The sequence below is a fragment of the Mytilus californianus genome, unplaced genomic scaffold (genome assembly GCF_021869535.1).
Source record: "Mytilus californianus isolate M0D057914Y unplaced genomic scaffold, xbMytCali1.0.p SCAF_7, whole genome shotgun sequence".
Classification (NCBI taxonomy): domain Eukaryota; kingdom Metazoa; phylum Mollusca; class Bivalvia; order Mytilida; family Mytilidae; genus Mytilus; species Mytilus californianus.
The window spans coordinates 55,823,063-55,849,634 of record NW_026262723.1 but is presented as its reverse complement, the minus strand read 5'-3'; the positions used below and the strand labels follow the sequence as shown (position 1 = coordinate 55,849,634).

At 32.2% G+C, this 26,572-nt stretch overlaps 1 protein-coding gene across 1 annotated transcript; it reads left to right on the top strand.

The window, feature by feature from the left end:
- The first annotated feature begins 6,034 nt into the window (after window positions 1-6,034).
- On the top strand, window positions 6,035-10,064 carry LOC127709103 (uncharacterized). Its single transcript, XM_052214452.1, has 3 exons — window positions 6,035-6,406; window positions 8,950-9,013; window positions 9,522-10,064. The coding sequence occupies exons 1-3, from the start codon at window positions 6,082-6,084 to the stop codon at window positions 9,982-9,984; spliced, it is 852 nt and encodes a 283-aa protein (XP_052070412.1). The 5' UTR covers window positions 6,035-6,081; the 3' UTR covers window positions 9,985-10,064.
- Window positions 10,065-26,572: the final 16,508 nt, after the last annotated feature.

Here is a 26,572-nt window from a genome sequence, read left to right as displayed (position 1 = left end):
AATTATCAGGTTTACCATTCTTTCATTGAAACATGTTGTTTTAGATTTTTTTTTTATTTTATCCTTACATATGTTTCACATATTTGTATGTGCACTGGATAATAACTCTACGCTGTTTGGAAAAATTTGATTTCCATGAAATGTAACTTTTTTTTTAATGTTTAGCAATAGTTGTATTCCCCATTGCGGGTTATGCAGAGTCCCCCTGCCTATTTTTTTTTTAAGTGGATGTCTCCAATAAAGTTTTTTCTATATATTTGTGCTCTAGAGAACTCAATGCCTGATTGTATAAAGTGGATGCCCAAAAAACAGTTTTCAATATAGTGGGCCCTGAAGACACTTTTGTCAACAATTTTGGTTTTTGGTTATAGTTGACTTTTTTTACTCCCTGTAGCCAAAATTCCTTGCTTAGTAACATTGGGGGGGGGAGGAGGGGGGGGGGGGGGGGGTAGGTAAAACGAGTATCCCATTATGGATTGTAACATATTAATACAGATCAGATTTTTCCGTGTAAGCACACTAGAATTTTTAATCCTTCAAATAAAAGATTGATTATATATGTATGGCATTTACTATTATATTTCCCCTTAAATAACTGAGCAAATGTACAGGATCATATAGACGCAGAGCAGTACGATAAATAAATATTGTACAGCAAAACTCAAAACCAGTTCAATATTTCGTCTTGCGTGCGTGTCTTAGGCAATTTTGAAGTGGGAGTTTCAGTTTACGTTGATAATTGTAGCTTTTCATGACGTTAGTAACGAACGTATATTTAATATATGATGAAAATAAATCGTTGGGTGAATTGTTTTGCCGGTGAGCAACTCATTTGATTGTCGACTTTAATTAAATTCACAGTCCGCAACTAGGATTATCATTTTTCGAAACTTTAAAGTCGTTGGTCCCGTTTCCTCAAATCTGATTTTCATTTTAGAAACTAAACAAATGGGACTCACAGAAACTTATCAGTCGGCAATTAGAAGGTGTTCTTCATCAAATGGGACCATACTAAGCATTTACAATAACCTAGATAATTTGGAAGATGGCAGAGAGTACTGGTCCAATATTAGCAGATCCATGTTTCTGAAATGGATAACTAGTGAATCGCTGGATGAAATCTGCTGTAGGTTAATGATTTAAAAAATATTTTGCAATAAATTCAATTTTTTCGTATCAAGCTAGCCTTTTTATATTTATATAATCGATTACGGTATTTACTCTATTCAGCAAGTACAACGTAAAAAAAAAATTACAAAATAGTCGAAGCAAAGCGGGCCTCGATCACAAGTTGTCTAAACCACTGAGTAAACTTTAGGAGAAGTCTGGTGCGAGTAGTTCAAATCCAAACTATTTTGTGTGCATGACTGATCTTGTCAGAGTCAACGTGTTGCTTGTGTTGCGAAAAGGCAGTAGAAGGTGTTCACGTGGTTGTGGTATATTTTAAGACTATACGTTGTTTGGTCGAAAGTGAGTTGTTATTTTTAAATTTCATATTGTGAGTAAAATTGAGAATGGAAATGGGGAATGTGTCAAAGAGACAACAACCCGACCACAGAACAGACAACAGCAGAAGGCCACCAACAGGTCTTCAATGCAGCGAGAAATTCCCGCACCCGGAGGCGTCCTTCAGCTGGCCCCTAAATAAATATATATACTAGTTCAGTGATAATGAACGCCATACTAAACTCCAAATTGTACACAAGAAACTAAAATTAAAAATAATACAAGACTAACAAAGGCTAGAGGCTCCTGACTTGGGACAGGCGCAAAAATGCGGCGGGGTTAAACATGTTTATGAGATCTCAACCCTCCCCCTATACCTCTAGCCAATGTAGAAAAGTAAACGCATAACAATACGCACATTAAAATTCAGTTCAAGAGAAGTCCGAGTCTGATGTCAGAAGATGTAACCAAAGAAAATAAACAAAATGACAATAATACATAAATAACAACAGACTACTAGCAGTTAACTGACATGCCAGCTCCAGACTTCAATTAAACTGATTGAAAGATTATGTCTTCATCATATGAATATCAGGCACAATCCTTCCCGTTAGGGGTTTAGTATCATACCATCATAACATATATGAGAAGAACATAACCCGTGTCATGCCAACAACTGGTTTTTAAATAAATGTGTTTAGTGCAGATGCAAAGACCCTATAAGTGAATCAATATCAACGCCAAAATATGCAATCTTTAATGACCTGACAACAGTATCGTAACTATATCCCTTCTTAATAAGTCTATTTAAAGGTTTTGTTAGTTTCAGAGGTGAATACTGACATTTTTGTGCTTTATAAAGAATATTTCCATAAAAAATTGGATGTGAAATACCTGAACGTATAAGAAGTAACCTACATACTCATTTTTTTGTTAAATCATCTTCACCAAAAATAGCTAAACATACCTAACAGAACTGTCAATGATACTTTGGGTATTGGAGTTAACATCATAGTTTTCTATTACTTATAAGATACACACATATATATATATATATATATATATATATACTATTTTTTGATAATCAAACAGTGACAACAAGTAGACTTGCTACAACCGTACTTTTACATTTATTGTATGTAAACTTGTATTAAACTATATGTCTTCTAATTAAACATCTTGTTTATGAATTTACGTAGTTTGTCCAATATCCCATATCTTGTGTAAACAACGGGAAGAACGGAAGCCATAAGATACACATAAAAAATGAAATTAATCCGTTATATCGGTTTCCCAATCCGTGATCTTGGATTAATAAACGTTATCTCGTATTCCCAATCCATGATCTCCGGATTAATAAACCGTTATCTCGGATTAACACACGGCACTTACATTTTGCATCGTACTTCTTTCGGGATAGATTTAACTATCCCCTTGTTTAACAGAGTTGAGGAGGGGTATATATAATGTTTTGGTTAGTTCGTCCGTTTTATACTTCGAATGTTCGTCCCGGCTAACCTTTACGTTAAGGTCAATACCAAAACTAGGTTATCTTGATCTACATTTTATGCATGACTTTGGTTGATTTGCTTTTAGGTCCCGATCCTGACAAGTACTTGTCATAGATGAATAATAATCATATTTTGTCAGTGCATGTGTCTTGAAAAATAACGAAGATAAATACAGGTCCATGTCTAATAACAATTGGAAATCCGAGATCAAGGAATATTAATTCCAGATCATGGATTTGGTCTCCGAGATTACGGATTATTAATCTGAGATCGTTGATTGGAAATCAGAGATAACGAATTGAGAAAGCGGGATAACGGATTATCAATCATATATAACGGATTATCAATCCAATATAACGCATAATCAATCTGAGTAACGTATTGTTAATCCAAGATCACGAATTTGGAAACCGATGTAACGGATTATTTTTCCGAGATAACGGATTATCAATACGAGATAACGGATTATAAATCCGAGATCACGGATTTGGAATCTGAGAAAACGGATTACAAATCCGAGATAACGGATTGCGAATCTAAGATCATGGATTGCGAATCCGAGATCACGGATTGGGAAACCCAGATAACGGATAAATTCTATTTTTTATGTGTTCTTTTATGGCTTCCGTGGAGAAGACAACGAAGCCAGTGGAAAAAAGAATACACACCCGTTACACTAGCATTAGAGACTAATAGTCCACCATTAGTGGAATCAATCACACAGTATTAACATGATTAATATAAATATAAATAAATGATACCAAACTCAGTACACACGACAAATATACCATGTATACTTGAAGCTATTTTCATCGGCGGAAGCCAAATACGAATACATTTACATATAGGAATATCAAAACCACAAAAGCCTAAATTGAACAACCAAATTAGTAAACAAAACCTCAGTAGATAATAGCCGAATTTCCATCCTTGTACATGTTATATTGTAATGTAATTGTATAAATAATTAAAATAAATGTTAGAGGAAATCTTGATAAATGACTGATTAAGGGCAGAGTTGGAGAAATTATACTAGAATCTAAACCATTAGAAAAAAATAGGAAGGCTCTTAAAAATTCTTAATCGATAACTTACAGAGTTCGAGAACTGATGGTCCTCCATTCCAGCTTAACTTAAAAAAAAATAGTATTACAAAACTTTTGTTGTTGTTGTTGACAAACTTGTAAGATATGAAAACATATTCTCAGTTTTCTCTAAGTTTAATAGTATACATGTCTTTCAAAGGCAGCGACTCTGTTGAATGACGGAAAGATAAGAGATAGAGTCTGAGGATAAAATGGAACACAGCGATTACCTAAGCGTTGATAACTTTCATGTCCGTCTCTTTTTTAGGCTTTATAAACATTTTAATATGTACACACAATAGCTATTGAGAAGAACAAATTAAAATCCACCCTTCAACATCATATCGAAGTTTCTAAATTGGTATGAATATTCTAAGCAATATATCATAAGGATCTAATCGCTCAATATTTCCATAGCAATAATGTCAAATATGCTTAACAAAGAATGTAAAGATGCTAGCATTATTCTTTAACTTCATTTCCCGCTATATCGATGATGCTCTCTTACTAAATAATTCAGTTTAGTGACTATGTTGAACGCATCTATCCCATCGAACTTGCAATAAAGTATTCAACAGATACTGTTTAGTCTGCCTCAAATCTTGACTAACATGTTGAAATTGAAAGTTGTTGAGAACACCTTTATGACAAAAGAGATTATGCCAGCTTCCCAATTGTAAACTTTCCATTTCTATGTAGCAACATTCCAGCATCGCCTGCATATAGAGTATATTTCTCCCAGTTAATGCGATATTTTAGAGCTTGCATTTCCTAACATGATTTCATTCATAGAGGGTTGCTTTTCACAAGGAAGATATTACACCAAGTGTTCCAAATGGTGAAGTTTAAATCATCCCTTCAAAAGTTTTACGGACGCCATCACGAGTTGTTTGACCGTTATGGAATATATATTTCACAGATAATGATGGATATGATCCAATTGTCGTATTAACAATCCCGTCCTCATTTGCTCGAATGTAACCTACCGAATCAGACTTATCACAGGGTTTGTACTTACGTGAGCAAGACGATGGGTGACACATGTGGACTTGATCTGCTGACCCTTCCAGAGCATCTGCGATTACCCCCGTTTTTTTTTTTTGTGGTGCTCATGTTGCTCAATGTATAGCTTCTATGTTGTGTTTTGTGTACAGTTGTTTGTCTTTTTGGTCGTTTTTTGTATTTGTTTTGCCATGATATTGTCAGTTTGTTTTCTACTGATGAGTTTGAATCACCAATTCACGACTTATATGAATTCGAAAGGGCACACCATTTGAATTAATAAATAAAATTGAATTGTAGTTTTTGTATGGTTTAAGCGTTATATCAGTTTTCACCCAAATCAAACATATCAACTTAGTAAACTTGAAAAAAAAGAAATAAATTAAAAAAATGGAGCTATTTGTTTTATTATCATTTTTATTTTTCAGATGAAGTAGAAGGATTGTTAAATGTTGGTTGCTTATATTTGAATGTGAAATACAGGAAGTTGAAGTATATTCCATTACCTTGTGACCACAAATACACGGCCATCTGCAAACCCAAACAGCCTGGAGATCCAGATGTTATTAGACAGTGTCCAACCAGTACTGATATAGATATTAGTACTTATGTGTTCTTCAGAAGAAAAAAAGACGAATTAAAAAAATAATAAAATTGAAATCAAGTGTTGGATTAGAGGTCATCTTTTATTATCTATACAAAATTTGCAAAATGAGTACACATATTTAAATGCTTGTTTTTAAATATTAGAATTTAAGTAATCAAATAAGATTTACTGATCAGAGGAAAATAGGTATATAAATAACCAACATGACTGCGTAATTGTTATACTTTGTTTGTAAAGGTGCATGCTATTATTATGTTTATTTTTCGAGTGGCTTTGAACTTTTAATTTGACTATTACAGACAATGCTACCTCCACTATCACAAGAGCTCAACCAACATTAGAACATAGCAATATAACATCCAACAATCCAGATCCCACTCCAACAACTCTAGGCACGGAAACAGTGTTTTTAACATCGTCGCTGGCGAGCATGTCAACAAATTTTGAATCGACGAATTCAGACTATGCAAATCCTGTCAACCCATCTTCCCCACAGGCCATGTCAACAAATTTTGTATCGACGAATTCAGACTTTACAGACTCTTTCACGCCATCGTTAACACAAGAACATTCTGTTGTATGGTCTAGATCCAGTACTATTTCCGTTTCATCGTCGTTATCAAGTTCAAGTGATACTACTGTCTATAGCTTTACTGAATATACTACCTTAAATGCACCATTGGATAATGAGAACAGAACAGTGGCAAATGAAACATCAATCAATAGTTTAGTTTATAGTGTCCTCTTCTCACTAGGTACGTGCTCAGTTTACTTTTTTTAACTTCATTTTTTTTGCTGATGACTGGCTTAATAATTATAAACACCAAAAGAAAAAGAGCACATCTATATCCAAAATCAGAACGGAATCAATTAATAATATATGTGGGTTTTGCGACCTGGATGTAGAACAGACAGTTAAGATTGCAAATAATGATAGAAATATTGCAAACCGGCTACTCACGGATCATTCATTTGTTGTGATGAGGTTTATTTAACGTGCATTTTATACAGTCTGGTTTTCTTTTTGAACAATTTAGAATTTAGAGTCAACAAGAAAATGATAAATCTAACAGAGACTGTCGAAAATTGTCATCGTTACTAAACTGTCTGTAGGACTACAATAAAAGAGGGACGAAAGATACCAGAGGGACAGTCAAACTCATAGATCGAAAACAAACTGACAACGCCATGGCCAAAAATAAAAAGACAAACGGACAAATAATAGTACAGATGACACAACATAGAAAACTAAAGACAAGACAACACGAACCCCACCAAAAACTGGGGGTGATCTCAGTTGCTCCGAAAGGGTAAGCAGATCCTGTTCCACATGTGGCACCCGTCGTAATAATTTAGATACAACATTAAAAATCCACAAAAGGGAGGTGTGACATAGTACATGTAAATAAACATAGTTCGGATTAAAACTTATTCTTGTACGTGTAAACTCAATCCTCCCCCTTTAAATGGGTCAGTGAAATTTCAATGTACAATTAATATTATTACAGAAAAAGGAACTCAATTATGCAATAACAATATAACAGACAACAACAAACACACACACATACACATAGCAACAAATAAAACAATGCTTCATTAGGAACACGAATATAGTAATGGCAAGATCCAGTTAGGTATTGTATGCAGTCAATAACAAAATAATATTTTAGCCAAGTGCTTTTTCAGAACTAAGTTTCATTTTATATTGTAACTCGGTCTCGTTTTCGATATGCTTCCATTTACTTCTAAAATTAATACTAACCTGCAAACTATAATTTAATACTTTTTAACTAATAAACCATCAGCTAATAAATCGTTCAAACATACAGAATTAAAAAAAATATTTTGAAGAGCCGGACTCAATCACTTGTCAAAGATATTGCTTTTTGAAATTAATGTTAGTTTTCCCCCAATCTGAACATTTTTGTAAGTAATAATATTCAAATATACAGCTTTTTGGGAGCATTCAAGTTAAATTAAGTGACATTAAATGTTTTCTTTTCTTCAGTATTCATGATTACATAATATTAATAAAATTGAGAATGGACATGGGGAATGTGTCAAAGAGACAACAACCCGACTATAGATCAGACAACAGCCGATGGCCACCAATTAAGTTTTGATCCAAACAATAAGAATAATTAGATTTTGCAAAATCTTCTAATACCCTTTTTTAAGCCTTATGACCTATAATCGTGTACCAAAATGTACATAATAATACTAAACAATGAACGCTTCATCACATAAGTTTGAATAATGCGAAGTAAACTTGGGTATAAATTAACACTTCCCGAAAAAGGACATGGTCAGTATGTAATCAAAATTTTACATGTAATAAACACTCGAGTTCAAAGTGCACCTCCATCTGTATCATTGCCTTTCTAAAGAGAAGTATTATTATAAGTTTGGATACTAGTAATAAATACGAAAATATAAAATGTATATATGACTCAATAAAGATACCAAGATTATCAGTGACGCTTGAATCAAACAAATTAAAAGGCTGAATAAAGTACGAAGTTGCAAAGCATTAGGGCCAAACATTCCGAAAGGTTTTTCCAAATATAGCTAAGGTAATCAATTCCTGATATAGAAATCCTAAGTATTTCCTCGTTGCTTAAATTAACCATAACAACATTTTTTTATACAAATAAATACGTTTAAAAATAGAGAAATGAGAGAACTTACATGCATACAAGAAAATAATTCTTATCCTTGTTATGTAAAATATAACTAAAAAGGAAAATCAAGCAAACTGCACCTGACTTCCTGGTCATTATCTAGAACTGTTTATTTTATTTAGATAATCTTAGACAAACACACTTTAAAAGAGTCTGTTGACAATACCAATGTTGACTTGCTGATCCTTTTGACTGTTTATAGTTACTTGCTTTAACGATCTGTGTGCATACAATGCCATGTAATGGCGATAACACCTGGTATGAGCCATCCAATAAATTTTGAAAAACTAAAAGTAGGTAGATTTTTAACGTTTTGCTCCGTCAAAATGTCTCTGCCTTTAATAGGTTATACGATATTAGACAGTAACTTTAAACATGTTATTTTTATGTTCTGTATTAAGCCATTGCCGCAAAACAAACATACGCTATACTATATACACGGATGATCATCCATACCAAGTTTCCTTAAAGTACGTCCTGTGGTTTACGACAACAAACGACGAACTCCAAGTGATGACAACAGCTCACATGATATATAGGGTCATTTGAGCTTAAACTAAAAAAAACTATATATATATTAACATGTGATTAAAAAAAAGGAAAACTCTTCATTTCAGTTCCAGCCTTAGCAGCACTGGTCGTTCTAATAATAATCGCAGTTCTAATAACTGTAAGAAAAAGGTACGTTATGAGAGCGCACTTGACAACTTGACAACTAGTATTGTACTGTTATGCGATACAGCAGATGTATGCATTGTCATTGCACAAAGGACACTTATTACACACGAATTTACTATTTCCTGATTAATATTCCAGTAAAGTATAAATGTTGAAAAACCATAAATCAAATCAAGTACTGTTTTGCTAATAATCAGTAGTTCTTATTCTATCACTTATCTGTATTCTTCGATTGAACTTTAGTGATTTTGATGTATTTCAATAATTGTATACTAGTACTTACTTCACTATATTTTTCATTTAAAAAGTGCTTAAAAGTATTTTTATTTCTCTCAAACTCGTTTAACATAATAAATTACATGCAGTGTTGTTACTAGAAGAAACAAATATGTTTTAAGGAACATAAAATAAAGTAACACTTGTATTTTGTACCAATGAAGGTTGCCTTTAAGAAATCAATGTTAACAATTGTTGCTTACTATGCTATTTAATCGCTTGTATTTTTCTTTAGACGAAGAAGAAGGAAAGCTCATTCAGAAGGAAATGAACATCATTTCGAGCTCGGCGCCCGACAGCCGATTATTGAAAATGAAAAGAGGACATACGAGAACCAAAGGGACTATTTGAAGACCCTAAATAGAGGCATTCCTGATTGCCAAATTTATGATAAGGCAAATGATTTTGATGTACGAAGTAAAGAGCCTACACGTTTCGAAGCGGAATATGATTATGCTATGGCAACAACGTCATTTTTGAAACCAGACCAACAAAATCCATCCAGCAATAGTGCATTAAAAATCACTATGGCAAAACGTGCAAAAATGCTACGAACATCATTACATTTTCTTCAAGGCCAGTTCTCCAAGCAGAAGTCTGAAAAAGAAAATGTAGCATATTGTGACACCGCAATAGTTCACACCAAATTCTTGTATGACACACCACAACAATCTATAAAGCATGTCAACAAACCTTAATACATCGTATACAGTCTCAGGAATTACCAAAGCATGCGTGAATCATCGAAAGCAATATTATTTTGAATCAGGAGCTCGAAGTCAAGACACATTATTCTAAATATGCTGTTATTTTTTTTAAAGCAATGCCACAAAATTATGACGATGTCATTTACTTGGTTCAAGTATCACCACACGTCAAATTTATTCAACATAAAATATGACTTGCTTTTATTGACAGTCTGTTCAGCCATAAAAATTATCTTCCTATGAACAACAATCAATAAGATTTCATAAGAATTCATCCAAGTAGGAGTAAGTTTATGTTTGAAATACAAATTCTATTCATTTTAAAGCAGGGGTTGTTTATCATTCTGGAGCACCTGATATCACTCCCATTTTTAGTGGAGTTTGATTTGCTCAGTTTTTATTTTTTTATGTAGATTTTTGTGTACTGCTGTTTGTCTTCTTGTCGTCATTGATTTTGCCATAGTAAGGTTGATATTTCTAAGACTTCTGATTTTTGTGTTGTCCCTTTAGCAATGTTTAGTGTTTTCTATTTCTTTTATTTAAAGACTTTCATCTTATACCTGGTCTACATTTGTTTCAATTTAATGCATTGTACATATTTCATAATTGTCAATAGCGGCTGATAAAGTGTTAGTCTGAAAAAAAGTTATAAAAATTATATTCAGTACCTTTGGTATTCATGGTATTACAAAGGTTTAAATGCACATTGGAAATTTTGAATAGTTTTTTCCAAGTTGTGCTTGCATTTTCGATCAATATAGTGTTTTTGAAGCTTTCATTAGAACCTTTTGCACATATTTCTTTTTTTAGATATGATTACATGTAAGATGTACATAATAAACAACCTTGAAGTATGGCGTTAATTATTGTATGTATTGTACTTACCAATCTAATAAAAAAAACGAATGCTTTGAATTTATAAAGATTCATGATTTAAGTAATTTATTGTAATACTCAAATAGATATGAATACAACTGTTACATAAGTTTATAAATAACACAAGAAATCTTACAAATTTCGTTTATATCTGTATGCAGTAAATCTTTAACTACACCTTTGTAGTTCTGATTCTTACGCTTCTGACTGACGCTCTTACAACCGCTTAGCAACTCTTTATAAATTTATTAAATTTTGTTATAAAGTTTATGCTTATAGCAGTTTTATATATTTATTGGAGTGTGAAATACCCCTTGAAAGTCTTGAATAAGCTACTTTCATTGAAGATCAATTTGTCTGTTTCGACATGAATCACACCATACATGCTCAGCCGACTTATATCATTTCTGTTAATTTTTACAGCACCACTATTTACTTAAAGAGTGTGCCATAAGTAAGTATGTTATTCATTTCATTTTCTCCTGATTAATTCTTTTTTTTCATTTTTTTAAATGGGGCTCTGTTTTGAATTGTAAGTCTTAACAAGGCAGTTTTTGCGGTATAACGTAACATTTTGATTGATTGTTATTTGAAAACCGATGTGATAACAAATGTTATTGGTATGTATGTATGTTTGTATGTATGATTAGTTAATAAAAATATTCATACCTGTTAAAATAAATGACAAAATATGTTAGCATCGTTGTCAAGTAAATGTTCATTTTGTAATAGAGGAGGGAGAGTGGCCCACTGTAAATATTTTTTTATGATATTGTATGCGACATTGCTTTAGTTCACAATAAGCAGTGTATCTTCTGTTTTCTCCTGATCTGCCTTTCAGATCTTGTGTTCTATTTCATCCGAACATAAGGCATTTCTGTTCTATACAACCTGGGGGCTCAATGAAACAAAACACAAATATTATGTGCGATGTAGGTTTGCAACAGCCAGTCATTAAATAAAGCAACAGAAACATATTTACAACAAGTGAACATAAATTATGAATGCAGGTGTTACGCAAAAACAATCAAATTTTCTCAACTAGAAATATGATCAACAGCTTGTAAAATACTTACAAAATATAAATTTCATTTCAAATGTATTTGAATTAAGAAAAAAAATACTGTAAATGTGGCAGTGTAGATGTGCATCCATCTATTATTTGTGTACAATTCAATAAAGCTGAATGAATTCGTGTAAAAGACAGTTCCAATTAAAAACATATTATATTTACATAAAGTCAAATAGAACGTGTGTTTATTGATAATGGTAATTTCTATGGAGGCTTATTTCTGCCGAAATGAGGTCGAGTTGCCGAGATAATTAAGTCGACTAAGTCCCATCTTATGTCGACTTATCTCGACAAGTCGACATAAAATATCTCGGTTGTTCGTCCTAAAGTCGAGATGCTCTAATCAGCTGTCGTGTGGTCGTGTAAAGAAAATACCAATCAATCTTATACTGATATCAAAGAGTTATGTGCTTTCTCTGAAGAAAAGATAAAAATAGTGGACGTTCTTCATTGTGTCTTCCGATATTCCACTGATCTGTCTGTTTTAAAGTGGAATACTAGTCGGTGAATGATAAATAATCAAGATATAAAATTAAGAATGGAAACGGGGAATGTGTCAAGGAGACAACAACCCGACCACAGAGCAGAAAACAGCCAAAAGCCACCAATTGGTCTTCAACACAGAGAAAAAATCCCGCACCTGGAGGCGGATTTCAGAGGGCTCCTAAACAAAAATGTATACTAGTTTCGCAAAGATGGACGTCAAACTAAACTCCAAAACATATGAATGAACCAAAATTAAAATAAAAAAATACAAGACTAACAAATTAAAGGCAAGAGGTTCCTGACTTGGGACAGTCGCAAAAATGCGACGGGGTTAAACATGTTTTTTGAGATCCCAACCCTCCCCCTATACCTCTACCCAATATAGAACAAACAAACACACGATTTGCATACACATGTAATGTACAAATTAGTATACAAAGTCATTTAGAAAAGAAATCCCGATAGTGAAAGCAAGTCCTGGAGACGCTTATTTAATATAAAAGTGCCGCTGGAACATTACGAAAGTTCACAATTGGAATATTGAACTCAACTCTCTTGATGTAAAGCTTTGCCCACAACCAATCTTTAATGCAAGTCAAGATATGGAGAATACCTGGTAACTATCTATAATTTCCATTTTAATAGAGTACATGTATATGCGAACATGACGACCATTTTTATTCCGGTTTTTCTATTAGAAATCACAACAACCAAAATGTTTGCCCAATATGTGCCTTTTAATTATCATTTGTAATATGTGTGCACAATATCAAATGTATTGCTGAATAGTTATTCAACCAAAGCAATATAAAAAGGATGGCAGAAACATCTTAGAAATAAATTTGCAAGAGGGAAAAACAACTAAACATAGTTTTCAACTGAAGTTTCTGATGTAATATTATTTCTAATTAAGAATGGCAAGTGATAGTGATACCCCTTGGGACTATCAACAGCAGTGGCATCGTTTTTGAAGGTAGGAATGTAAAATTTACATGATATCAAATTTACATAACATTGTACATTTTGTAGTTAAGGGTTTTAACCATTTCTGCATTCTTTTCAATCTTCACAAAACGTCAATTTAATTAACAAAATAATAATGATAAAATTGCTTCTTTTGGATTCTTTTTTTGAACCGTTATATTCAAGCAATCTTGCTTCATTCCGTTGACGGCCGAACAATGAATGGTTGTATCGAGTGATTTAAAGAACCCTAGCAGGCAGAAGTACAAACATTCATTGTATGAAGAAATGTTAACATTGTTTAACTTGAAGATGCAGGTTGACAATGAATATTACGGTGTATGGCTCCACGCTAATGATAGTTCACATCCAAATACAAAGAAAAACTGGAAACGACTTTTTCAACTTAATACACGATTTTCAATAATAGAGATCTGAAGTGGCTATACTTTACATATAAAACTGTAAATTTCTCGACAACTGACGAAAATGTAATGCCATATTCTTCCTATCTATTTTTATTGTATCAGTTTATATATAAAACAAAACATGCAGTGCATGTAATGTTTAAGCTTTCAATAACAATAGTCTGTTGTGATTTAAGCATATCTCAATTGCAGTTGCATTGTTATATAAAAATAAGGAGATGTTGTATGATTGCCAATGAGACAACTATCCAACAAAGTTCAAATGAAGTGGATGTAAGCAATTATAGGCAACCGTACGGCCTTCAACAATGAGAAAACCCGTATAGTCGGCTATAAAAGGCATGAAAAATATGAAGCAATTCAATTGAGAAAACTACCGGCCTATTTTATAGCAAAACAATTTAAAGAAAAAAGTATGACAGACATGAACCAACGACAACCACTGAACTACAGGCTCCTGACTTGGGACAGGCACATAAAGAATGTGGCGGGGTTAAACATTTTTTTGAACGCTCAACCCTCCGACTAACCTGTGACATCGGTGTAACAGCACAGCATAAAACAACCTACATAAATCAGTTGAAAAAGGCTTAATCTGATCGATACAAAGCAGAAAAATATCAGCAAAAAACATAGATCGTACGTGGCAGAGTAGTTATCCATCCCTAATCCCTACACAACAAAAGAGACATTACATGTAAATGTAAATCTGAGAGTACTCGTAGTTACTGACAGCTAGTTCAAAGCCAATAACAACTAATAAAAATCATGTATCTAAGACAATTGCTTTCTACCTTCTGCTAAAACAATAAATTATTTGATTTTGCTTGAGCATAACAGCTGTCTGTCGAACAATCTTCTAGACTCCCTTACGGCCATAATTGTGAGAAGTTAGATATATAAAAAGTTTCGAGATCATGAAAACTAAAAGGGCCTATATACATATAGAACAGCCATATTAGTATAAGGGACTTTTAGCTTTAGATTTAGCATAACTACAGCATTCATTTTTTTCTGGAAATTAACATTCACATATTGTATCCTTTTAACAAGACAGAATCGAATTCGCAGAGATCGAAGCACTGGCTAATGTGATCATGGTACATTACAAGATGATAAATATTCAAAACGACACTAAAATCCTTTCCGCGGAATGTTATTTTACAAATGTACTTTTTTAAACATGCCAATTATCAAAAAGGATTATGAAATCCAATTAAGATAGTCTTATTTAATTGTAGTGTCAATTTTAAACTTTAAAATGTTCATCAGCAGTTCGTTTATTCACTCTTTGTCATATTTTAAAATCAATTTAGGTATAAGAAAAAACGTAATCTCAAATCCTTTTTTTTCTTAAATCGATCGTTATTGTTCAGAATTTGTAACAATTACTTAATCATTTTTTGAAAATCCTGTGTGATCAATTTTCAAAATATTATCGATTGAGGACAATGTCATGTTAATTTATCCGGAAGTACTATTATTATATTCATTCAAGTACTCTTCCGCTTGAAAATTTTAATCTCTAGGGAATAATAGTCATTGACAAAAAAATTTATATCCATTCAGTCATGTCTTATTTCTGGACGCACTTATTAATCATCCTTTGAAAAGGATTTATACATTCCCAGATTTTATATTTTATTGACTGCAGACAGTTTGTTCTCTTGATACATTAGCGGATCGAAGGAAGAGTGGAGAGGGGGGGTTACCCCCTTTTTTTCATTTTTTATTATTAAATTTATTTCGTTTTGTTTTATATTTATATGAACGTTTCATAGTGTTCCGGGGATTGGAATGAATTCCATATGGGGTTCGAGCTTTGCTCTCATCCCATATGGAATTTATTGACCCCATATATATCGTATTAGGTCACTAGCACACTATGTAACTATTCATATTAACGGTTTGTGTCTAAAATCTTGTCTTTTGTAGTTTTGTTTTGTCATGTCTGGTCCTTTCATAGCGCACAAAACAATTATGGTTTTGCTTAAGTTAAACAATATTTATTCAGATAAATCATCACCTAACGATATAATACAATTGAAATAAATATTTAGGATTCACAAACAAATCTGTGTCCTAATTACAAATCTGTCTCCTATTATATGGTTTTTCTTATTAATAAAGACCATGTAGTGACCTACAGTTGTTTACATCTAGATCATTTGGTCTCTGGTGATAATTGTGGCGTTGGCATTCATACCATATTATCTTAATTGTAGATCGAAAAGTTGTGATGTATGAAAGATGATATCGTTTCAAACATAATATGGGCATATACTTATATATTTCACTTCAAACAACCTGTTACATAACCTTTGGATTAGAAAATCGCAAACCGGTCTGACTTTTTGCAAAACCCTTTTGCTTATCAGTCGTAAATTGACCAAATGTAATACATATATTCTAGGATTAATTGCCTCTGTGTCTTCTTTCCTTATATTTCATAGATAAGTATTTTTTGTGTTTAAACAACTAGCATTTTTGCATGACAATTCCTAATTCATTGCACGTCACCATTTCGTAAGGTTCACACACCTCAGTTTGGACCTTTCGGAAAATTAGACTTAACACTTAAACCAATTATAAATGCTATATACTGTATTAAATATAGCAAACCATTTACAGGAAAGACGTACTCTGATATAAATGTGATCGTTTGAAAGGAAACACTAGGTTGAATATCATTCTAACAAATTGTTCAGCAAAATCATGGATGGGATTTTGTTAATTAATCTATTGATAATCATTCTTTTAGGTCTAAAATCTGGTAAATATATTCAGTTGTAATTTCAAACTTTTAGACACATCATGAATCATTTTATCTACAGATCTGAGAAAAAGAACCTACAATTTCTGAAATATGTTGGCGTATTTTGAGTAATAATCTAATGAATGGAATGATTAAAGACGAAGGATATTCTTAATCAAAACCAAACACTGTCATATGTGCCTATGTCAAGTCAAGAACCTGTAATTCACAATGATTCAGTGGTAGTCGTTTGTTGCTGTATGTCATATCTATTTTCGTTCATTGTTTTATACATAAATCTGGCCGTTATTTTCTCGTTTTAACTGTTTTTTTGTCATTTCGGGGACGTTTATAGCTGACTATGCGGTATGGGTTTGCTCATCATTGAAGGCCGTATGGTGACCTATAGTTGTTAACTTCTATGTCATTTGGTCTCTGGTGGAAAGTTGTCTCATTGGCAATAATATCTCATTTTCTTATGTTTATAACTATTAGAAGTAATGCTACTGCATAACAGTGAATACATTTAAATTTTCAAATGCTTATTCATTCGTTTTGGTGAGGAATATCCTTCGATAAAATTATGATTTTATTGACTGATGAAAAGTTGAAATTACTTAAAGTATATTATTTACACACTACGAAATTAAGGTTTCATCAGTTTATGGATTTTAAACCCGCGAGTGAATCAACTTCAATGGCAATTGTGTGTACATATATGAACCTTTTTGCAAATGCATAATATTTGTTAACACGCTGAGCCGTATTTGTAACATCATTAATTGTTCACATGGTAACATTTCGCAAGAAAACATGTCATCCTATCCGGACACATTATTTTGACTCCTAGCCAACCAGTATGCTTTTAAACAGTTTTCAACAGTTCTCTGACCAATCCTTATTTCACATATGTGTCCATGCACTTATAGAAAATGATTAACCATGCAGAAAACAGGATTTTGGCATCTAAAATAAGATTTAATGGGAACGTCCGACGAGACAAGAATGAAATGAAGTGTTCAATAAAGTTTTTATACATCTATAAGGGTAAAATTTTCACAACAGAAGAATCAATGATTTGTGTTGCATAGTTCTCAGTACTAATTCATATACAGACAGACGACACCAAAGACTTTTATGTTATCAAACATTCCTAAAGAGCATTTGATTTAATTTCGATGAATCTAGAGTGCAATAAAAATATCTGTGTTTTTATTATCTTCCGCACACTTTTATTTTAGTAAGATTAATTGAACTATTCCGATACGATGAAAGGAAAATGTTGGTTATACTTCACTAAAACATAAACCCAACAATACAAACAAAAATCAAACAAAAACCAACAAACATGTATATAAAATACGCTTCATGAGCCTGTTGCATGCCATTAAAATGTAATCAAGTGATTGCCGTCTGTCATAATTTTTTTTTAGTTTATTTGTGTAGCATAAATAAGGCCACATGTATTCTATCCCATTTTTTCATTTTGGGACTTGGAATTTTGCTTATTTCATTGTTGAACGCCGTGTGGCGACCTGTAATTGTTGACATTTTTGTTAATATAAGAAGATGTGTAATTGGCAATCAAAACATATCTCCTTGTCTTTATATGTATAAGTCATCATATCGTATGAAGCATTTTACAGTTATATAAATAACAAATAGCGAGAAAACATTGTTAACCGAGGTGAAGCCAAGGTTGACAATGTTTTTTTCGAGGGTTAACAATCTGCTCTATTACTCTCTCAGCTATGTGCTATTTAATTTAATATACTAAATGTTCTGTTATTGCTGTCTATTAAAATTCAAATCTAAAGTAATAAACTATGACGTCTTATACATAACAACCATCTGTATTTGATAAAGCGCACAATTGATCAAGCGTCTCCGCGAAGGATAATAGCGTATTTGCTATGAGATAGAGCAAATTATCTCCCTCGATTAACCAATCAAAATCTGGCATTTTGACATGAAATAAAATAAGATTTTCTGTACCACAATAGTTAGGCTCTACATCACATGGGCTAAACAAGTTGTGAATAAAATTAACAAAGAATATTATAAAAGCATACTTGTCACTTAAACAAATCATGATTACACTTTTTCAAATTTTTTGATACATTACAAACTTTCTCACAAATTGATTATTCCAGTCATCAACATATCCACATTCTATTAATATATCTCTGACATAATTTAATCATTAGGAATGATAAAAACATCACCGCAATCAAGTCCATACAGCATTTCACACAGTGTATCAGCAATGTTATTTACCCGTACCAATAAGTTCCCCAAATCCAACCAGTCTTGTTTTGATGCAGACAGACATAGGTACTCTACCAAGTTCTTCATATACAATGCAATTGTTTGACTTTCATATCATATTCAAAAAATTTCAACTGCAAGGATTTGCCTATATCATATTTTTCTTAACCCCGAACCTCAGCATAATACAATAGAAAAGGTGCGACCATAGTAATAAACAACTGTAATACAATATATATTGGTAAGCACAATTTTGTTGCTCTACGCAATACATAGAATATAATTTAACTCATCAAAGATACCAAGATTGAAATTTTGTATTTGCGCCAGACGCGCGTTTCCTCTACAAAAGACTCATCAGTGACGCTCGAATCAAAAAAATGTTAAAAAGGCCAAATAAAGTACGAAGTTGAAGATCATACATAACTTTTCTGGCTTCTTGTACAGATCTAGTCTTGAACCAAAATAGTGAAATTCATCAATAACAGATAACCGTTCACTATTGTACAAGCACTTAGCATTTCCAGCCTGTCTGTCCTTGTAAAATATTACAATATTAGTTTGCTATCGAAAAGGGTAAATTTTGCATGACATAAAATATGTTCATAAGCCGGAAGTTCTAGGTCGTAAAGAGTAGCGACTATATGAATGATATCCCTACATATATTTCCCACCACTGCGTTTATCAAACGCCCTTTAACCTTTACAAGAATATATAGTATATTAGTTTCGTCTACGCATATGTGGGTTCTAAATCATTATGGGGTATTCCCGAACATTGCCAAAATTATAAATGCCTATAAATTTTGGAAGATTTTTGCAAATTAAAGAATACTGCCTCGTCCTGATTAGGCATGAAATATTTGTCATTGGACGTTAAGCAAATAACAAGCAAATAATCAAAACTTCATGAGCCATGGCTACTTAGAATTAATTGCAATATACTATCGGAAGTAACCCTTGAATTTTTAAAACGACATCTAATTCATGTCGAAAAAAGAAGAAATATTAAAAAGCCAAAATATAAGATATAATTACAAAGTTTTACAATATTTATTCCATGTATTCAAGGTAGTAAATATGAATCAACAATACTATGATTGAAAGCACTTCTTTGTATCTGCATTTTGGATTTTCACGGTCAAAAGGACTGATTCAGGCATTAATGTTTGCTTTTATATACAGGGAGGAAAAGTCCGGTAAATTATACCCACCACCTCCCCCCCCCCAAACCAACACCACCACCACCACCAAGAAAAAATAAAACAAATAGTTGAGAGCAGTTTCATATTATAGTTATTTATATGATCTCAGCAAATATATTTATCATATTTAGCCTTTCACCCCCCTGAGTTTGTGTATCTAATTTATACAAACAATAAGATACTATGGTTAATGCAAAAGGATTATAGTTCAATAATGTAGGAGGGGTTCATTCAGTAAATTGATCAAATTTAATTGTAAAGCAAAATGAACGTAGGATATCCATTTGAGTCTATTGGCATCCTGCTGCAAATAAAAATTGTTTTATCGTTGTGCGAATAGTTTTCCAATCAAAATTACAATATTAGAAAAAAATTGAGGGATATTCAAGACATTTTACAAAATATCCAATTATCGTCATGGCTAATTTAAATGAGAACTTTTATCTTATTTTTGTACACCTGGTACACGTACATGTACCTTGGTCATGTAAGGATACGAAAATTTACAGTTATCGTTAAATTTTCAGTTACTTTTGAGCCAGATATGCATGAGACTTATTTCCGCAATTTTTCCCCCACTGAACAGCAACATTTTATATGGTTTTACTTCGACAATCAATATTCTATCCAATATGGTAAGTATTTTTGACACTCTAGCAAACAATATCCTAAACACAAGAAAAACTTTAATAGGATTAATAAAATGATTTTAAACATTAAATTTACATAAATTGAAAGTGATGAAACTATTTTCAGATAAATATGAAAGAAAAGACAATAACTCCTTGTCATCGATATTTTTTTTCGACTTTCAACATAAGGTCAGTACTGTTCGCAAGGATGTCATCACTAATGTCGACCATGAAAACGACTTCTACTGAAAATATAATATATCAAACAAATAAGAAAAGCAAATAACTGACAAAGAGGGAAACAGATGTCAACATTGACAGAAAGACAAAATCAAAAAAGAATAAAAAGAACAAAAACGACAAACACAAAACTAAGAATAAAAAGGAAAAAATCCAAGGAAGTAAACAATAAAGTCATGACTTACGACAACGAAAGACAGAAATCTTCAAACTCGTCTACAACAAGAACAATTTTGTCTATATTGATTCGGAGGCCTTATACTCAAAGTATAGTTTCTTCAAATGTCAATTATACACCATTTACAACTGTCAATATGGCCTCCCACATGAGAAGAACTGGGAAGTCACAAACCGAACAACAAAACATGCCTACAACTACGCCTTATTCGATTTTGCAGACATTTTTTAAAGGTGAGTAAAAGTAAAATGATTAAACGAATATTGTTTTCTTAAAATTCCCTCCGAGAGACAAAATGTGTTTATAAATATTCCATATTTAGTATAAAACTTGGGTAACAACGGTATTTTTAAGAAATATTGATTCATAATTAAAAAAAGCTGATTTTATTTGCGTTTCATATACATATGTATCATTTTTTGGGGGAATAAAACAAACTTCACATTGATATAAATTAAGTTTTATTGAAAATTATTTAGACCAATCGCTTTTTCACTATGAACAAAAAAGATATCCGTTCTGGTTTTCATGCGGTTACAAAAAAACTTGACCGTGTAAAATTTGGTTGATTCCCAGTATTATCTATACTGGTTAACTCCTCCTGAAACGAAATTTTATTTCCTTTGGCAAAACCACAGATTCAATGATTGATGTGCAATTAATAAACAATGGAGTGTATGTCTTATAATAAATATGCTGACGGACTCTAAACACACAACACTAGATTATTCTTTTTAATTCTCATTTCTGAATATGCAATTTTTGCAAAGAAAATGTATACACATCAATTTCATTCATTACGTCATTGTCTAATAAAAGTTTTCAGTTCAAAAATTTAATTGATTACGTCATGTTTAATGTTCAGATTGTGTGGTATGCACTGAAATCGAAATGTTCTTTTTATCAATGGATGTTTCACCTTCGAATACAATGACTGCCTGCAACCATAGCCTAAGTGATGGACATAAAAGTCAATCAGTTTTGTTGAGCATGTTTAGAGTTCTGTTTTGTACCTTCTGAATTGGCCTCTGTCCCACCAATTACATTATGTTTTTGGTAAATTTGCGATTTTACCTTAGGGCTTAAACAGTCGATTCTTTCGCATTTCAGCATATCAGAAACATTTTTGGCGTAAATCTGTCTGCCATGGCATTCGACGACTTGATTTAAGCAGTTGACATTGCGACAGCAAACATGTCTCACAAATGACGTTACGTAGTCAAATTTTACTGACGTTGTTTTGTCACTACATATTGATCTGGTCATGGGTGCCCAGCAACAAATCCCGTCTGCCTGTACCATTATCGTAAGGACAATAAGAGGAGTTTCTGACGTGAAAATGTCTAGAAAAAGCACGTTCACGTATTTCTGCCTGCAATATTCTCATGGCCTGATTCAGATTTCTATAGCCCAGTCTCGGCAATATGGAAATGCAACATGTTTTTTACTGATTTAAGTGTGGGTATGAATTGAAAGAATTGTTTCACGAAGAAAAAAACCTTTATTACCTAAATAGTCGAAATAGACAAAATACCAACATGATATAAAAACGTTCATAAGGCGATTGGCCAGATATTAGTATGCAGATAACATAACTCAAGCAGGTCAATAAATCAAATGAAATGCTACAAAATACACATTTAGAAGAAAATTAAAGCAAAGCACAAAAGATAAATATGCAAAAAATTAGCGGTTAAAAAAGTTATTTTATATTAATATAAATCAATCTCTAAGGGAAAGGGCGGGAGGGAGTAATTTAACTCGACGAGGTGCAAAACAAAGTTGATCGACGCTTCAAATACATATATTCAAATTTAAAAAGAAATTTAAAATAAATAAATTATACAACTAATAATTATCAAATAGAAAACAAACCTGCCTAGTTAACTGTTCAGAGAATTAATGAACTTACTGGTGTTTATATGTGTAAAGGAAACTATACAGCCCATCGCACAACAAAATGTAACTGTTGAGTAAATTTCAATAATGAGAACTCATCAAAGTATAGAAAATGCATCGAATTTTAATTTGACAAAAGCAAAAAATAACAGTTTCTTTAAGTTTTCGGTAATTATATATTTTTATTTAAAAGGCAAAAATACGCCAATATTCTAACATTCGAAATATTCGATATAGACAAAATACCAACATTATATAAAACAATTATTAGGCGATTGGACAGATATTAATATGCAGATAACATAACTCAAGCAGGTTAATAATTCAAATTAAATGCTACAATTTACACATATAGCAGAAAATTAAAGCAAAGCACAAAAGATAAAAATGCAAAAAATAACAACAGCCATTAACAAAGTTAATTTGCCGCCAAACCAAAGGTCAGCCAAAAAAATTGCACATGCTAAACCTGAATTTTCCTTTTCTTCAAAACTACAACCCAACAAAGAATCTGTCAACCATGACTTCATTTCCGTTTCAAGTAGAAATGTATATAAAAGATCTGTCACTGTCGATCTTCTTCTCTGGAGGACTGTAAGATTTGTGATGCTAAGAATTGCAATCTTTCCCTTCATTGAGTTTAAACATCAGAGATGGAACTCCACCTCATTGATGAATATCCCGAAGAAAATTAAGGATTGAATGTGAGCAAAATTGGTGGCTATGAAATGAACAATTTTTTAAAATCCAAACTGTGACATATGTTAAATATTATTCCTTATAAAAATTTCATTGGATTTCCGAAATTACAGTAAATTGCTTCATAACAAGCCATATAGAACACTTTATCAAAGCGTAAAGCCAGATTTCTCAAAACATTTTTAAAATCAATCTCAAAAGATTCTGATTCCTAATAATCCTTGTGCCTAGGAAAAATAGATGATACAAATATGTTACAAGAAGAATTCTTTTTTCCTAATTTCAAGAATTATGTTTGTAATATTATTTTCAAAATCAGAAATCTTGAAATTGGCACCAGTGTCTGAGCAGAATATTGATGAACCAGGGTTATATCAAAGAACGTCTTTTTACTAAAAAAAAGTTCATCGAAAGATACCAAGACCTTTTTGATAATTATTCAGTATCGACTTCACAAATAATACATGATTGTCTTGAAGTATAAATTCATCTTAATTATGTGTTATAGTGTTCTTTTTATTTGTCTTTGTATATATGTAACCTTTACTATTCAGTCCAGTGTTGGTAACATTGGTACACAACGATTACAAAAGTGTCCGCAATAATCAGGAGTACCAGTATTTCCTCTTTTTATTCAAAATTCTGAGCCATCTCTAAAAATTTTCATATCTCAAGATGGTGTGTATAACAACTTTATTTGACGGCATCATCCAAAACGGACCACGTTTGTACTTTCTTATAAAACAAAAATAATGAGGTATCATAAGTAGGTAAATTTTAAAACTCAGGATGGATTGTATAATACAATATTGGTACACAATGACTACATAAGTGTGACCGTATGCTTTTAGAGTGCCAACACTTCCTCTTTTTATTTAAAATACTAAGCCATCTCTAAAAATCAGTAGTTTTTTTTTTTTTTTTTTTTTTTTTTTTTTCATCTCAGGATAGTTTGTATAACAAAAATATTTGAACGCATCATCAAAAACTGACCAATTTTTGTACTGTATTATGAAAATTATATGGCATTATAAATTAAATCAGTGAATTTGTTACTAAGGACGGATTGTATAATACAAATAAAAGTTATATTGGTACACAATGACTACACAATTCAGTCAGCCTCAATTTAGACTGCAAGCATTGACTTTTGTCTATTCGAAATACTGAGCTGTCATTAAAATCAGTAGTTTTTATATCTCAGGATGGTTTGTATAACGAAAATATTTGACCGCATCATCCAAAACTGACCATATTTTGTACTGTATTATGAAAATTATATGGCAGTGTAAATTAAATCAGTAGATTTGTTGTCCAGGATGAATTGTTTAATAAAAAAGACAGCAATTTTGGTACACAATGACTTCAAAGTCTTAACCGAAACAATTGAGAGTGCCGGCATTTCCTCTTTTCATTCAAAATTCTAAGCTATCTCCATGATCTCTAAAATCAGCAGTTTTCATATCTCAGGATTGTTTGTCTAACAAAAATATTGGACTGCATCTTCCAAAACAGACCAAATTTGTACTTAATTTCAAAAAAAAGTTAAGTGAAGACAGAATTAAGTCCGCATTAATTTAGAGTGCAAACATTTCCTGTTTTTATTAAAAATACTGAGCCATTACTTAAAATCATTAGTTTTCATACCAAAAGGTGGTTTGTATGACAAAAATATTTGACCGCATCATCCAAACTAACAATATTTGTACTTTAGTTTGAAAATTATATGGCAGTATGAATTAAAATCAGTAAATACGTTACTCAGGATGATTTGTATAATACAAATGACAGCAATATTGGTCCATAATGGCTACAAAATTTAGTCCGCATCAATTTAGAGTGCAAGCATTTCCTCTTTTTATTCAAAATTATGAGCCATCTCTAAAAATCGGTAGTTTTCAAAAACGGACCAAATTTGTACTTTATCATTAAAATTTTGTTTTCTTGTTATTCAAAAATATGAGCCGTCAAGAAAAGACATTTCATTACATTGTAGTTTTTCATATCATACATTGTTGCCTTATTTAAACTGAACTACAACAATTTGGGGTTCACATTGGTTTCTAAAAGGGAACAAAACAGGACAGGACGTTTCCTAAACTTGACAATAAAAAAAAGTAAGAAAACAAAACATCATCCAAAATTTTTCGCTAATTTCTTTTTCCGCAAAAAAAATGAAACGTCAAAATTACAGGACTACTCTGTGTAACGTAACCCCCTAAATCACTCTGATTAAAAAAAAAATCTCTGAAAGTGACATTATCAAGATGCTTGATTTCTTGATTGACAACATATTTGTTACGTTAGAGGACGTGTTTTTCAACAGACTGTCGGAATTCCAATGGGAACCAATTGTGCCCCTCTTCTTGCCGACTTGTATCTTCCTTATTATGAGGCTGACTTCATACAGGAACTTCTTAGGAAAACGATAAGAAGTTAGCAATATCCTTTAACTTTACGTTCCGCTATATAAATGATGTTCTCTCACTAAATAATACAAAATCTGGTGACTATGTTGAACGAATCTATCCCATCGAACTAGAGATAAAGGATACTACAGATACAGTAAAGTCTGCCTCATATCTTGACTTACATCTAGAAATTGACAATGAGGGTCGGTTGAAAGCAAAACTTTACGACAAAAGAGATGATTTCAGCTTCCCAATTGTGAAATTTCCATTTCTATGTAGCAACATTCGAGTAGCGCCTGCATACAGAGTATATATCTCCCAGTTGATACGATATTCCCGGGCTTGCTGCTCACAAGGAAGCTATTAAACCAAGAGTTCCAAATGGTGAAGTTGAAATCATCCCTTCGAAAATTTTACGGACGCCATCACGAATTGGTTGACCGTTATGTAATAACCGTTTCACAGAT